Raw genomic sequence first — 15467 nt, 5'->3', positions numbered from 1 at the left:
AAGATATCTTCAACGCGCACGTCGCGCAAAATGAAATATGACAATGATCTATCATCAGTTTATTAACAGGCGAGCGGAAGTTCGAAAGATACATGCTAAAACGCATACAAGATCTATAAACAATCCTTTCTGCGCATATTACTAATAATATTTTCTGGCACAGTCAGATTCTCGTAGCATCGTCACAATCGGAGTTACTCGCTCTTTCTCTCTCCCTTCTGAAACCTGATACTTCATATAGATATATGTAAATATACATGTGTGTTTTTCTATTTATATATATTTATACAAAACGTATGTATCTATATATTATTCCAAAGGTAACGCTCGATCGAGATCGCTCAGAATGCTCCATTTGTCCCGAACATCACACATTTCGTAACGTGTCGCGTAGATTTTAGAGAGATGCGTTTCGTTGGAGACGTAAAGACGAGCTCGATCGATTTCGCGCAAGCCGACGAAAACGAAAGCAGAAGAAAGGACAATGGGAGTTATTAAATGTAGGATGAGCTTGAACTTAATACTTATGCTTTGGTTTAAGTAAAGGGAAGATCCGGCGGAGTCTACGTAACGCCATTATTTATAAATAAAGCGTCAGAGAGAGAAATAGAGCCATTTGTACGATATTATTCGGAGAAATCTAGAACAAACGCGTCTATATATTATTATTATTATTTATACGTAGGACAAGATCGTTATCTTATGATTTATAGCGGCATTTTTGCGTATATGTATTACTAATGCTCGATACGCGTTGGTACTAGAGTTTCACCCGGCCACACAAATACGTTTTTTTTCCTTTTTTTTTCTGGCAAACCGACAGTGTCGAAAGCTGGGGAAAAACAGGCAATATTTGCGGATTTTCCCCCTCGCATAGAAGATCAGAGACACTTTTGATCTTTGAGTGTGAGGATACGCGACATGTTCTCACAGTTTCCCTAAAAATGACTCAAAAGCGTGTTTAAAAGATTCGAGTATTTTTACCCCGCTTTTCGGACACATTACTCTCGCCTTGACTCTTGCGTTATACAATCGTCGTCACCTTAAACATATTTTCCTAAGGAAAAACTTGAGAATCTTCTCTTCTATTTAACGCTGACTCTGTTACACCAAGAATACGAGCCTAGAGATTTAGATTGCGTCAACGCGAACTTCTCATTAAGATGAAAACTCAAGACCCATCGATATATCGATGTGAAAATAATATAATAATGAAAAAAAAATTAAAGGAACGATTATATAAATCGTGTCTATACATCATTACGGAATTCACGCGATTAAACGCAACCTTGATTGTCTATATAACAAATAATTTCGATTATAAATTACGCACGTTAGAAGTCACTGGATAGAAAGAGAGTTACCCAATGCCCAAAACATCACTTATCAAACATTAAAAATAGATAACAAGAATCGTTGAATAGAGTGGGTGGGATAAATAGAGCGGGGAAGAAGGCATTAATCGTGTATACGTTAATCGATACATACAGAATCATTGTATATAGCTACGTAAAGAAAGAAAAACGGGAAAGAAATCATTCCAGTCGGAGGGTACAATACTTCATTCCGGAATAAATCCAACGGAACGATTACGAAAGCTCGTAAAGCGTCTTCCGCCGATATGTGTGGTTAGGATAATTAAGGGGAGAGAACACTGTTGGCGCTACGCTTATCCATACATCGAAAAGTATCGGAGACGCATATTTAGAGGTGCCTCTCTCTTTTAAACGTTATGTCGCACTTGCACTAAAGTTCCAAGCAATTCTCGTATATCGCACGACTGTCCTTTGTTCAACGAACGACAAGGCCGACGAGAAGGATATGCTCGCGACTTTTGGATTCGGTGTGAGACACAAATACCTTCTCTCTTACATCGATATGCCGAGAAGGATCAATGTGACACGTCGAATCTCCAAACTCTCGCGTGTCCGGCGATCTCTCGCGTTCATCTGCGATCGTCCTGACTGATCTGGTCAGCGCGGACTTGATCCATTGATTTGCTTTGATTGCTCGCGTCCGATAGAGAATCGCTATCGCTATTTGGGCCTACGCGAACTGGCGACGGACTGTCCACCGGCCGGAAGGAGAAACTAGGCGAATCCGCGCTCGATAACGATTCGGGCGTGCCCACGGAACTAATAGTTCCTGGAAGTGGGCTAGACAGCGCATCCAATCTGCGGAGAAATTATTGAGTTAAAGAAATCATACTATAAAATCATACAAAGATACAATTATATTATAAAAATACACATATTACACATATATAATTGTCATTTATTTTATACCCAGAAGATTATTACTCCGGTAATCTAGTCATGTTTAAGTTTAGTTTAAAATACACGAAACACACCTGGATACAACTGACGTCAATAAACCAGAAGTGCGTTTCGCAGGCGGTTGCAAGTTGTGGTCCATTCCAGCCTCGTCTAGTTCGAATTTTCTTTTGACCGGCCCTAAACAGCTTGGCCTTATCGCGATAGGACTCAAACTGCGCCTGTAATTCATGAAATATTAGCAGAGAATAATAAACATGAAAAAAAAATTATACAACTTACAATAGCTAATCTTTTTGTTTTTAAGTATACCCGTACACAATTTTTCGGTAATAACTTTGAACGAAATAAATTTATAGTGTTCCAAACAAGTTTTACCTCGTGGCAAACGCTTTTCTCGTAGGACTAGGAGATAGATTATTCTTCCAGATGTGAATACCAGGAGAGTAACACTGTCTTTGATTGAATCCAGATCTCGTGGGGGAAGGTGAAGAACACAGCGGCGACCCGGTGATAGACAGATTCAAACTTAAGGGATCCAACGGCTTCTTTGTTGACCGTTCCATTTTGTTAAATTGCTGCGTGGGAGACTCCGAATCCTTGAACGACAATCCTTCCGCCTCCAAAGTGAGGTCCTCCCATGATTGCGATATCTGCATGGCACTATGAATTTCTTTCTCGTGTGCCGCTTCCCGACCAGCGACGTCCACGCATTCCTCCTGTCTTAACTGACTCACGCGTGGTGTTAATCTAGGAACATTACCAGGGCTCTAAAAGTAAAAAAAAAATAGGATAGAGATAAAACAACACGATTGTCGAATCATCTGTCAGAGAACTATAACATTGCGAAATAAAATGTTAACCGATCACATTTATTTTTATATAACTAATCACATTTTTTCTGATCAATTATATAAGATAGATTTAATTTTTTATTTAATTATTAAAACCAAAAATAAGCGTTACATTTTGGATTCTGTTATCGGAGTAGCAAAGGAAGCTTACGTGATATTTAATAATTGCCGAGTTGAGCGATAAAAATTGAAAAGTAAGAGAGTAAACAAGTAACATATGATCTTACACTGGTACTAAAGCGTCGTAGGCGAGCTGAATTAGCAAATACATTATAGGACACAGCATCCCTGCAAGTGAAAAAATAAGTGTTTAGAAACAGTTCAGTTTGCACAGTTGCAAACATTGTTAGAAAACATTTTTAATAAACTTATTATCAAAGGTTCTCTCAACAAATCGTTTAACTTGAAAGCAAACTCAGAATTCTCAAATCTTCATTAATTTATAACAAATACTACACAAATCATATATCTGCGGCGTGAATAAAAAGAGCGTCATTAAAGTTATTAATTACAGCTAATAGAACAGGTATCTTTCAACATGTTACCAATTTAAAACAATTACAAATTATTTTCAATAATTACCTATACATTTCAATGATGTAATTTTTCTTATACTTCTACTTGTAAAAAAGTCCTCAAAATAAGATTATAAGAATATTAGTTATATATTCTTATTTTTTATAAAATAGCTTCTAACTTCTATAGAACTCAAAGCTTCCAGTGGAATGTTCCAATACATATGTACATACAAAATGTACATATGTATATGTATATATAATAGCAATGTTTATAATATCAAACATATTTGAGACGTGACAGTCTTCTTACAATACTAGACTCAAGATGTAAAAAAAAGTACTGATCTTTCAAAGTATTCGACACTCCGTGCAACGCTGCTACTTTTACAAAATCGTCAGCAGTCGGAGAGGACGGTACTTAGATTATCCGCTCTTAGGAACCGCGAGTAACTACCTCGGCGATAAAAATCATTACTCGGACTGCGACTGCGGCAGACCTTCTCGCTGGGTCTCGATACAAATCACAATTGATCGTCGCGTCGTTGTGTTGGACCTGGAGCGAACTCAGGTCACGAACGGGTCGTGCTCCGAGATGTAACAAAGGGGGGGGGAAACCATCGCAGACGTACCTCGATGACGATGTCGACGGCGTGGTAATGGACATGGTCGCGCTGATCTCGTTAATCATCGGCGCGCTGCTAGATCGCTTCAGGCTAACGATCGGACAATCAACGTCCATGATTGTCGGGGCGGCGCGCGGCGGTCCCAGGTGTTTCCCCAAAAGGTGATCGTGCGGCGTCCGCGCGGAGATGGCACATAGGAGATCAGGTGGAGTCCGAGATTATCCGAGAACGTCGTCCCCGTCGCCGCCGTCGTCGAGCCTCGACGTTCCCGGATTCGTCGCGCGAGTTCTCGCAGAGTTCCTCGCGCGGGGTTCACGATCCCGGGCACGTACGTCGTCTCCGTCGGCTGCCGTGGCCGACGCGAGCATCGGGGTGTCCACCCCGCACCGACGAGGAATCCACGCGCGTCCGGCAGGCCGACGAGCCCCTCTCGAGACGATTAACGCGGCGCGGCGCGGCGCCCGTACCCCCAGGGGACGAGCGAACGCTTACAACAGGCACGGTGACAGAGCGATAGGTAGAATCCGGGTTCTTGGAACCTGGCCGCGAGCCGCGAGCGAAGCTGAGTCGAGCTGAACGAGACGCAGACGGAGAAGACGAGAACGAGCTAGGCGAACATGGGCAGTGGGCACGGGGCGGCACGGGCGAGTCTTCGGCTTGCTTCGACTCTCGCGGAATCTTGATGCTGCTGCTGCTGCCGATGCCGATGCTGCCGTCGCTGCCGTCGATATCATAGGCCGGACGCTGTTGTGTTTGTGCAAGCCGCAAGGCGCGTGCGGCGATGCGACGTTATCGACCACTCGCCTTGGCTTTGGCTATGGCTCCCGTCCGCAAAACGCGACGGGGAGGCCCGCGGCCCCGATGGGAATCGGTTCGGAATTGTTCCATTTTCTCTGGAAAACACAATAGAAATGTAGGAAATAGCTAAGCAATTCCGATCGGGATCCATGATCCATTCCGAAAAGTTCTACGTGCCCCGAAGACCGCTGTTTTAGTTAAATAGTAAATTATTGAAAATGTCCCAAACGTTACCGCACCCGAAGCGCGTTTCCATGCAAATGACGATCTATCTCGCGCGATATTACGGGTGCCTATAGATCAGAAATTCCGGAAATTCGCATAGCTTCCTCGCGAGACACTCGCGCGAAGTTGGCGTTTAACAATTATTTGCAAAACAAATTTTTTACGCCCTTTTCTCCCGTTTTGTAACTACTTTGTTGTAATATGAACGTTCTCTAGTCAGCCTAGTCGCAGCCTTGTTGGAATCTTACGAAAACTCATCGTATTTCTGCTAATATTGCGGCCGCAGCCCGCGAAACTGTAATAATATCGTCACAACCTTGATACAATTCTTCCTTTTGTCTCATCCCTACGCCCTACGATGCGCATACGTCGCGATCCAGTCCGTTAAGAATTACCGCGATTGCATTTTTAAACTTTTATCGCAATTTGGTCGCGCAACCTTGCCGGGATTTGGCGCAAACACCTTACATTTCGTCTTCCCGAAATGTTTCCAGGCGACGTAATATCGCGCCGCAATTAATTCGTGAGATTAATTGTCGCGATGCGGCGGACGATAACGACGATTTCGCAGATTGCGTCTTGCATCGCGCGCGTCCCGAAAGCTTCCCTGCTCAGCTCGCGAACGCACGCAAGTCGCAAGCCAACGCGAGGCTCCGACGACGCGGAGGTTCAAAAGACGTTCGCGCGACATCCAAGAAGCGTCCCCGACCCCCGTTTCTTGACATTTTCGGAGGATTCGTCTCAGACCTCGACCTTCGGAAAAAATCTCGGATGCCCGCTCGTCTCGCTATACGACTGCTCCGAAAATATGGCTACGGCAACGTGATCGTCGCGGTACGTATCCTTCTCCACGACCCTCTCGACGATCGACGAATCGCCGTCGCGCGTCGCGCCGCGCGACCCGCGCGACAGACCCGGTCGCCTGCTCGCCCGGTTCCCCGCCGAGAGATCTCGGTCTGTCTGTGTTCACGGTTCCCGACGTGTGGCTTCTCAGGCTTCTGCCACGCCAGGCATAATGTAACCTCTCCGCGCCCGCGACCTCGTCCGAGTCCCGGCTTCTCCCGGTGAACGATGCTGACGCCGACGCCCGAGTCGAGCCTCGGTCGATCGAGCGACGACGACGACGACGACGATACTTTCGTCACGGTCGCGTCTCTCGCCGATTCCCGTCCGTCGTGCTGATCTCCGTTCTGACCTTGGTATCGCGAACCTCCCTGGGCTAAGCTAGATTCCTTAAAGAAATCCGCGTCGGGTTCTCTCGAGGCGGGCGCGGATCGCGCGTTACGATGACGACGGTAAAATTCCACTTGCGTCGGCGGAAGAAAAGTCGCGGATCCCTATTGAGGATCAACAACCGGCTAATTTCCCTCTCTGATCGTTGCGCAGATTGTTAGCCGCTGTTTTTACGATGGACGCGAGCGTTGGGGACAACGACGACGCGTCCTTCCGCCTGGGAGAGACGTTTGACAGCTACGAGGAGCTGGAGCACAAGTTGGACAGAGTCTCGAAACATACCCTGGTGCATTACTGGAGACGAGACAGCAGAACCGTGAGCGGGGCTCATATGAAAACTGCGCGACCGATCAGCGAGCGATTGAAGTATTATTCCGTCAAATATGCGTGCATCTACGGCGGCCAAAAGTTTCTCCCACGTGGCGCTGGCAGAAGACAATCTCAGTTAGTCTCAGATCGTTTCCTCCAACGACGCGTATTAACGTTTGCCTAGCTTCAATACGACCTATTTTTCATTTCTACGTTATTACGCGTATTATACAGATCCATACGAACAAATTGTCCCGCTCACGTTATGGTCAGGGCGTCTAAAGATGGTACAAAGCTGGAAGTGACCAGTGTCAATAACGAACACAATCATGAAATCTCAGAGGTACGTTTTAATAATTTGCTTCGCTGTATCGCGTACTTTCTATTTCGTTTTCGAGTCAAGAACTTTAATATCCTGAATTACAATTTTTAACGCGTAACGCGCTAGATAATACGCTAGATTAAAAATGGTGTTTTGTGAAATAGGATCTATTTAAGAGACTTCCTCAGGAGAGAAAGCTCTGCGGCGAAATTAAGCAAGAGGTACAAGATCTCATGCAGTTGCACATTGATCGTAAGCGATTGAAAGAGTACGTGCGATTGCGCACCAATAAGGTACTGCGGTCCAAAGATTTGTTTAACATAGCGGCAGCTAATAAACGGAAGAAAGATATCACACCGGAACGAGCGTATCAATTGTTTGAGAAAATTCGTAATATCGAAAAGATGCAGGCCAGGGGTGGTGGTAGAAAAATGTATACCGAATCTGAGGACGAAATGGCACAGACCATAAAAAGAATGAAGAAGGAGCAAGAATCTGCCTGGGGTCGAGACGTAAGACATATTCGTACTCGTTTTCTTTGTGTATAATGCCGTAGTATATAACGAAAGAATTTTCTCGGGATATTCTTAGGGACTGTCGACCGAGTTAGAAGCGAGCGAGGGAAACGACGGCGAAGATTCTTACAGCGGTCAACTGACGCGGGAAGAGGTGGTCGATGAGATCGATACGAACGAGGGCGAATTATTGAGAACGAATAACGAAGGCGACGTAATAGCGACCGACGGAGAAATAGTAGGCGAGCTGGTAATGGAGAATGGCGATCCGTCGGTGATAGTCGAGTCCATCGTCAACGCCGACGGGTCGGTGTTTGTCGACGAGAGAGAATTCAACAGCTACTGTAACGATCACTTGTCAAACGCGGTAGACGACAGCCAATCGCCGAAGCCACGTGGTAACTTAATTTTTATATATATATAATAATTAGTAATTTTTTATCGCACATATAGATATCATGAAACAAGACTGCGTACATCAGTTCTAGATATAGAAACGATTACCACCACTACTATCGAGAAAATCACGAAGGAAACGTCCACCTCGCCCAAACACAACTCGCAAACCGACCCTTTGATGCTCGAACGATCACCAAAGTCATCCGGTAGTTTCCAAGAAACAGATTCGAGAATTTGGATCGTGAAGGAGGGTACTTGTATGGAAACGGAACCGGAAAGCGGACCCGAGAGCGAGACGAACGTGGCAACCAAGCCGGTCTCGACAAAGCCGGACGCGGAGACATCCGAGGCTGTACTGTCTGACGAAACGAGCCATCAGCTGCTTCGAGAGCAACTGGCGGTGTTACGCGCCGAGAAGGGGAAGCTGTATCACGAGACTGAGATGCTGAAACTGAAGAAGGACAAGCTGAAGCTGCAAATCAATTGTTACTCGAACGAAATAAAGAAGCAGGAGATGGAGAGGGAGAAGCTGAGACTCGAGATCAAGCTGCTTCAATCCAAAGTCATGGAAGACACCAACGATGTATCCCACTACATCTTTGTGCCCTAAACTCCCCAACTCTGTTGTAAAGTGATTGTAAATAATGTCTTGTATTGTTTGACGAAATTCACTTTCGTGTGAATATAACGGACATCGGTTGTATATACACAGATATTAGTCGGTTATTGAAATGATGAAATGTTACAAACTCTTGTTGGAAGCACGAAATAAGTTTGTTTTAATCGAGAGAAAGAGAGAGAGAGATATTCCTCGTTGGATATGCGATGGATAACATGTATAATTGTATAGAAATACCAATTTTATCAATGATTTTGTTACGATATTAATTTTTTCTTTTTCTCAATTAACACTGATCGAAACGTTCTGTTGAATTCTCAGTTTCGCTATCTTGTAACTTGCAAAAGAAACGACTAATATTTTTACTGTGCGCCAACTAATTTTCATGCACAGCTCTTTGGTAGCTTGTCAAATGTTCTTCGCGTGAGATTTATTAAGAGATTTTGGTTTTAATTATTTAAAAATAAATATGATTTTTTTCACTTCGTGAGCTCTAGTCCCGTAACTTTAATTGCGAAACTGTGAAATGGACAAAGCTGTACGCGTTACATTCCGCGATACTTTCAAGCGCTTCCAAGTACGCGTTGCGAACTGCGGATGGTGTGGACAGAGAGAAACCTGAGAGAGGCCATCCCGGCATTTTTCGTCAATTTTTCTGTGTCACATTTTCCGACGCGCACCCTGATAAAGTGCGTATCAACTACGTCGTTTCGCTCGGTAACCGCACATGGTTTGCGTCCGTGCTAATGGTTCGTGTCCGAACTAGCCAGTTAGTGGGGATATGCTGCGGCCTCGCTCGGCCTCGCTCGGCCGCGCTCGGCCGGCCCGGCGCCTCGGCAAGCTTCGAGCGAGGAGAGAAGGACAGACATACGATTTACGATTTACTGTCTCCGTCTATGACTGCTAGCTGCCTTGGCACCACGGTCGTATACACAGGTCGCGAAACTCCCGTGGTGGGGGTATGCCTCTTAATGTAACGACCTGTGCTTCACAGATCGTCCGCTAGCCGCGGAGCGCTGCGATCGTATGGTAAATGTGAAAACAATAGGTATATATATATATATAGCTTCAAATTACTTGCTTATAAAGTTTTGTTTCTTACAAAGTTTTAAATGACAAGAAGACGTTTTATTATTTACACAAATTGTATAAATAATGTAAAAATTACGGAAATTATTTGTATAATTTAAATTTTATTTAATAACACCAAGCATTAATAACACTAAAAGCATTAATTATTCTTGAAGGATTAAAAGTTTCGTAATGGTTGAAAAAAATGTAATTATACTTAAAACATTATGCATGCAATGTGAAACAATTATGTAGATAATTTTTTAGTATTTTTTGAAGGATTTGAAATAACAATATCTGTATGAAATATTATAAATATATTCATATATGTATATATAATAGGTACATTTACATTTATATTATAGATATACACATTATTGTTGCAAATGAACGTGTTAATAAAAAACTATTGAGAGCGAAGTAACTATTGGATAACTATATTAGATTTGAATAGTACGTATATTATTCAAATTTTGAAAGTCTAATAGTTAATTCGCTGTCAAGTTTTTTTTCATAATATTAATAAAGAATATTAAATATTAAACGTTGTTAAGTTTCGACATTTTTCTTTGAATAATACATTTTTTTTTTACTTTTTGATTTTCTTGGTAAGTGAATTGGCGCATTCTTAGTCGAATATAATAAAAAATTGCATAAGACAAGATGTCTGAACCGTGATCTTTACAAGGAAATGTGAACTCATAATTATCTAATACTTCATCTACCGTTAAATTAAAGACATTTGAATTAGTCGCGTGTTTAGAGAAACATTCTTCAACATATTTGATTAAATTAAAAAAATGTAAATTTGCATGAATTAAGCCTCCTCTTGTTTTCATGTTAACCAATTGCGAAACTGATGTATATATGTCGGACCTTGTTAAACCTTCTTGACAAAATTTACAAGTTCTGTAAATTTCATTCTTTAATATTTGCTTACATAGATAGCCTGTAAAAGCAGTATATAATCATGTAATTTACAAATATTTATTTAAAATTCGAAGCTATGATTTCTACTAAAAGTAAACTTACATTTCAATGGTTGAGAAAAGAAAAATTTTTCATATAAAAAAATATATAAATATATATGTATAATTGTAAATAAAATATGTCTATACATGTTTTCCTTCTCTTATATAATTTCTATTCGCATATACAGGCAAAATAATAAAAAGATAAATCTAAAAATAATTAAAAAGATCATTTTCGCATTGTATTTAAAAAAAAAGAGAAGTTTGAGGAAACGAGAAAAATTTGCCTATATATAGGCCTGTATAATCATATATAAATGTAACTTTGTTATATACATATAGGAAAATTTCCCTTATTTCCTCAAACTTAACTATTTATAAAAAATAAGATGCAAAAATAATCTTTTTAATTATTTTAGATTCTTTTTTTCATTTTTCCTGTATATACGAACAGAGATTGTACAAGAGAAAGAAAACATGTATGGGCCTATTTTATTTATAATTATATATATATATTTATGTATGTTTTTGTATGAAAAATTTTTTTACCGAGAAGTTGTATGTAATGCTACATCTCAATATACAAATGAACGTATAGGTGGAATAACATTACACTTAACTTGTTATTGTACCCATACTTTCAAATACATATTAGAGGTCGTTCAAAAAGTACGTAACGCCTTGAAGGGGGGAGGGGGCTGGAAAGCGTTCCAAGCTCGGTTATGTAAAAAGGTGTTGAAAAGTGTGACATGGGAAGGGGAGAGGTCACAAATTATCGAAAAAAAGCGTTGCGTATTTTTTTTAACGTCCCCTTATAAGAGCTGCATCTACTGACATTAACTTCCCACTTAGTAGTTTCAGTTCCATCGTTGCCTGCCAAAGCTTCTTAAGAAGCGGTGCCAGTAACATCACAAATATCAATAAGTGATCATAAATTCAAATCCATCTTTGTTCGTGAAGTCTCTCACACACAATGAAATCGTAGTCACATTATAACTGGCATTAAAATTAGTAGAAATAATATTTTTTAAATATTCAGCGTATTATACATATAATGTTAATATGATAGTAATAATCGATATTTAGTTTTGAAATAGTAAACATTTTTTTTGTATACAAGCGGTTCATATGCCTAAATATTTACAAAATTGCGCTTAAAAATAATTCATTTTTTACAAAAAATTATCCCGTAAGTACTAACAAGTAAAAATAATTAATAAAATAGATTTAAATTTTAATACCTTTCTTTGCTTTTTTCTGGGGAATGTTACAAAATACATTCTACAAGCAGAGTATAAAGAGATTGTTAGTGACAATTAATCAAATTATCTACTGTTTTGTAACGTGCTTATGAAAGCGGTTTATAAATAAGCATTAAGTAAAAAAAAAGCATAAAGTATTAAAGCAAGCAGAAGCATGTAACGTAAAAGACAGAATACTCGAGCACAAACCTATGTTCGGACAAGCGCAGTTTTTCGATCCTTATGTTTGATTTAATTAATTAAAAACAACAGAAATAGATGAAACGACTCTAGTTCTGTTTTATAATTCCATATAAATCAATAACAATAAAGAAAACTAAAAACTTCTCTTGTCCGAACATAGGTTTCTATCTGAGCACTAGGTCGTTTACTTTTGTGCTAATTAATTTATATAAAAAAGAACCTGTAACATAATAAATAATGCAGTCTAGAACTGGGGATACGGTATAATCGTGCTCGATAACTTCATCAACCTCCCAATCTTCATTTCTTATAATGTCATCAATTTTGGTTTTTAATTTACATATGGCTGCAGCTGATGCTGACTTGGATTTTCCATAAATCTCCTTAATATCAGAAACGCTTATAACGTTTTCAACTATCTTTTCACTTACTGTGCAGTTGCCATATTTTGGTGGCCTAATTATACTGTAAACCGACAATAACTTATACAGTAGTAAAAATGTTGCACAGCTAGGATGCTCATTGGCCCCAGCTGCTCCTCGTATCGTGCCAAAAAATTTCTATAAATATAACATTTCTCTCATTAAATAGTTACAATGATATAACTAGTATGGCCAAAAATTTTAATTTATGAAAAAGTTTTAAAATGTAAGAAATGGTAAGATTCAAAGTACAGCCATGCTAAAAAATTAAATGTTTTTATTTTATTTTCACGTATATTTGTTTGCAAACCTCAAATTTTATTATACATATACCAAATTTGTTATTAGTTAAAAGAAGAACATTTTTAAGTAAAATTAGTTTTTACTTATTTTTACTATTAAGTTAAAATTAAGTTTTATTTTCAAATACTTGTATATATTACTACACATCGATTATTACTACACGCTATACTCGTATACGTAGAAATTATATTTAATTTCTGTTATATTTTATAACATCACTTTAAAAACAAACCTCTAAGTTGTCCTGATTTACTTTGCCAGTCAATAAATACTTAAAACCATATTTTCCAATTAGATAATTGCATAAATCTAATGTAGATTTGATAGTTACTCGTAATCCATGCGCGGTTTCTTTACTAAGAAACTCATCGTCTGGAATAATACCATTTTGTGTATCTGTTTCCCATTGATTTAACCACTTCAAGGCGTCTTCCAATACCTTTTATTATAATAGAGTTATATGTGAGTGAATATAGTTATGTATGTAAATTGGGTAAGGTGCGAATCTTTTTGGAAGGGAGGCGATAAATGATGAGTCTATGTTGACATTAATCTAACATCTTTTGACTCATCATTCATCGCGTCCCTTCCAAAAATATTCGACATAAGTTGGTTAACATTTTTCAAAATAAAGTACGAATCTATGTAAGACGATTTTTCGGCCTTCTTATAAACAATTTCTTTAAACACCTTAAAAGTATATCATAAACTTTGGTTACTACTTGTGTACTCAGAAAGCAGGTTTATGGTGACTAATGGATCATGTGGGTCTTTTATTTAAAAATATTTAAAAGAAATTTATTTTGAGTATAGTCAACCCTTTCTTAGTGAAAAAGCATGAATATTTATTTTATTTTGTTTTTCTTAAGTGACTCGTACTTTCGCTCTCCCTAATTTTTTTTTTAATTTGATATAATAAAAGAAAATACTAAATGTATCGTATAAAATAATTTTTAACTTATAAAATATTTTTTGTATAAAAAAATTAAAATATTGTAGGAGTGTAAAAGAATCTTATTTTTTATAAATAGTTAAGTTTGAGGAAATAAGGGAAATTTTCCTATATGTATATAACAAAGTTACATTTATATATGATTATACAGGCCTATATATAGGCAAATTTTTCTCGTTTCCTCAAACTTCTCTTTTTTTTTAAATACAATGCGAAAATGATCTTTTTAATTATTTTTAGATTTATCTTTTTATTATTTTGCCTGTATATGCGAATAGAAATTATATAAGAGAAGGAAAACATGTATAGACATATTTTATTTACAATTATACATATATATTTATATATTTTTTTATATGAAAAATTTTTCTTTTCTCAACCATTGAAATGTAAGTTTACTTTTAGTAGAAATCATAGCTTCGAATTTTAAATAAATATTTGTAAATTACATGATTATATACTGCTTTTACAGGCTATCTATGTAAGCAAATATTAAAGAATGAAATTTACAGAACTTGTAAATTTTGTCAAGAAGGTTTAACAAGGTCCGACATATATACATCAGTTTCGCAATTGGTTAACATGAAAACAAGAGGAGGCTTAATTCATGCAAATTTACATTTTTTTAATTTAATCAAATATATGTTGAAGAATGTTTCTCTAAACACGCGACTAATTCAAATGTCTTTAATTTAACGGTAGATGAAGTATTAGATAATTATGAGTTCACATTTCCTTGTAAAGATCACGGTTCAGACATCTTGTCTTATGCAATTTTTTATTATATTCGACTAAGAATGCGCCAATTCACTTACCAAGAAAATCAAAAAGTAAAAAAAAAATGTATTATTCAAAGAAAAATGTCGAAACTTAACAACGTTTAATATTTAATATTCTTTATTAATATTATGAAAAAAAACTTGACAGCGAATTAACTATTAGACTTTCAAAATTTGAATAATATACGTACTATTCAAATCTAATATAGTTATCCAATAGTTACTTCGCTCTCAATAGTTTTTTATTAACACGTTCATTTGCAACAATAATGTGTATATCTATAATATAAATGTAAATGTACCTATTATATATACATATATGAATATATTTATAATATTTCATACAGATATTGTTATTTCAAATCCTTCAAAAAATACTAAAAAATTATCTACATAATTGTTTCACATTGCATGCATAATGTTTTAAGTATAATTACATTTTTTTCAACCATTACGAAACTTTTAATCCTTCAAGAATAATTAATGCTTTTAGTGTTATTAATGCTTGGTGTTATTAAATAAAATTTAAATTATACAAATAATTTCCGTAATTTTTACATTATTTATACAATTTGTGTAAATAATAAAACGTCTTCTTGTCATTTAAAACTTTGTAAGAAACAAAACTTTATAAGCAAGTAATTTGAAGCTATATATATATATATATATACCTATTGTTTTCACATTTACCATACGATCGCAGCGCTCCGCGGCTAGCGGACGATCTGTGAAGCACAGGTCGTTACATTAAGAGGCATACCCCCACCACGGGAGTTTCGCGACCTGTGTATACGACCGTGCTTGGCACGCGCCGGCTGTGCGACGTTGCCACGATG

General features: G+C 38.1%; 2 protein-coding genes and 2 long non-coding RNA genes across 5 annotated transcripts; 2 read left to right on the top strand and 2 right to left on the bottom strand.

Moving 5' to 3' along the window:
* Nucleotides 1-44: 44 nt before the first annotated feature.
* LOC143897017 (P2R1A-PPP2R2A-interacting phosphatase regulator 1) lies at nucleotides 45-5937 on the bottom strand. Its single transcript, XM_077405304.1, has 5 exons — nucleotides 4275-5937; nucleotides 3355-3415; nucleotides 2652-3043; nucleotides 2351-2494; nucleotides 45-2174 (listed from the first exon to the last, which is right to left on the bottom strand). The coding sequence occupies exons 1-5, from the start codon at nucleotides 4382-4384 to the stop codon at nucleotides 1946-1948; spliced, it is 936 nt and encodes a 311-aa protein (XP_077261430.1). The 5' UTR covers nucleotides 4385-5937; the 3' UTR covers nucleotides 45-1945.
* A 48-nt stretch (nucleotides 5938-5985) lies between these two features.
* Nucleotides 5986-8940, top strand: LOC143897012 (uncharacterized). Of its 2 annotated transcripts, none has more exons than XM_077405285.1 (6): nucleotides 5986-6125; nucleotides 6678-6968; nucleotides 7068-7176; nucleotides 7320-7667; nucleotides 7747-8068; nucleotides 8153-8940. In XM_077405285.1, the coding sequence occupies exons 2-6, from the start codon at nucleotides 6700-6702 to the stop codon at nucleotides 8677-8679; spliced, it is 1575 nt and encodes a 524-aa protein (XP_077261411.1). In that variant the 5' UTR covers nucleotides 5986-6125; nucleotides 6678-6699; the 3' UTR covers nucleotides 8680-8940. The 2 variants fall into 2 exon arrangements, with proteins under 2 accessions (XP_077261411.1, XP_077261410.1); XM_077405284.1 differs by lacking the exon at nucleotides 5986-6125 and adding an exon at nucleotides 6240-6586.
* Nucleotides 8941-10061: 1121 nt separating this feature from the next.
* On the bottom strand, nucleotides 10062-13891 carry LOC143897020 (uncharacterized). Its single transcript, XR_013256821.1, has 2 exons — nucleotides 13133-13891; nucleotides 10062-12735 (listed from the first exon to the last, which is right to left on the bottom strand). It is a non-coding gene; the product is annotated as an uncharacterized LOC143897020 (long non-coding RNA).
* A 26-nt stretch (nucleotides 13892-13917) lies between these two features.
* LOC143897021 (uncharacterized) lies at nucleotides 13918-15317 on the top strand. The gene is made up of 2 exons (XR_013256822.1): nucleotides 13918-14241; nucleotides 14325-15317. It is a non-coding gene; the product is annotated as an uncharacterized LOC143897021 (long non-coding RNA).
* The last annotated feature ends 150 nt before the right edge of the window (nucleotides 15318-15467 follow it).

This window comes from Temnothorax americanus, unplaced genomic scaffold (genome assembly GCF_048541705.1).
Source record: "Temnothorax americanus isolate GAGA-0224 unplaced genomic scaffold, ASM4854170v1 Scaffold2, whole genome shotgun sequence".
In the NCBI taxonomy this organism is placed as follows: domain Eukaryota; kingdom Metazoa; phylum Arthropoda; class Insecta; order Hymenoptera; family Formicidae; genus Temnothorax; species Temnothorax americanus.
This window is presented reverse-complemented; position numbering and strand designations above follow the sequence as displayed.

Coding starts and splice junctions, on each gene's coding strand:
- LOC143897017 (XM_077405304.1), bottom strand. CDS start 4,384: ATGGACGTTGATTGTCCGATCGTTAGCCTGAAGCGATCTAGCAGCGCG. Junction 3,044..3,354: donor TACGACGCTTTAGTACCAGT/GTAAGATCATAT, acceptor TTTTACTTTTAG/AGCCCTGGTAATGTTCCTAG. Junction 2,175..2,350: donor TTGACGTCAGTTGTATCCAG/GTGTGTTTCGTG, acceptor ATTTCTCCGCAG/ATTGGATGCGCTGTCTAGCC.
- LOC143897012 (XM_077405285.1), top strand. CDS start 6,700: ATGGACGCGAGCGTTGGGGACAACGACGACGCGTCCTTCCGCCTGGGA. Junction 6,969..7,067: donor GCTGGCAGAAGACAATCTCA/GTTAGTCTCAGA, acceptor CGTATTATACAG/ATCCATACGAACAAATTGTC. Junction 7,668..7,746: donor AATCTGCCTGGGGTCGAGAC/GTAAGACATATT, acceptor GGATATTCTTAG/GGACTGTCGACCGAGTTAGA.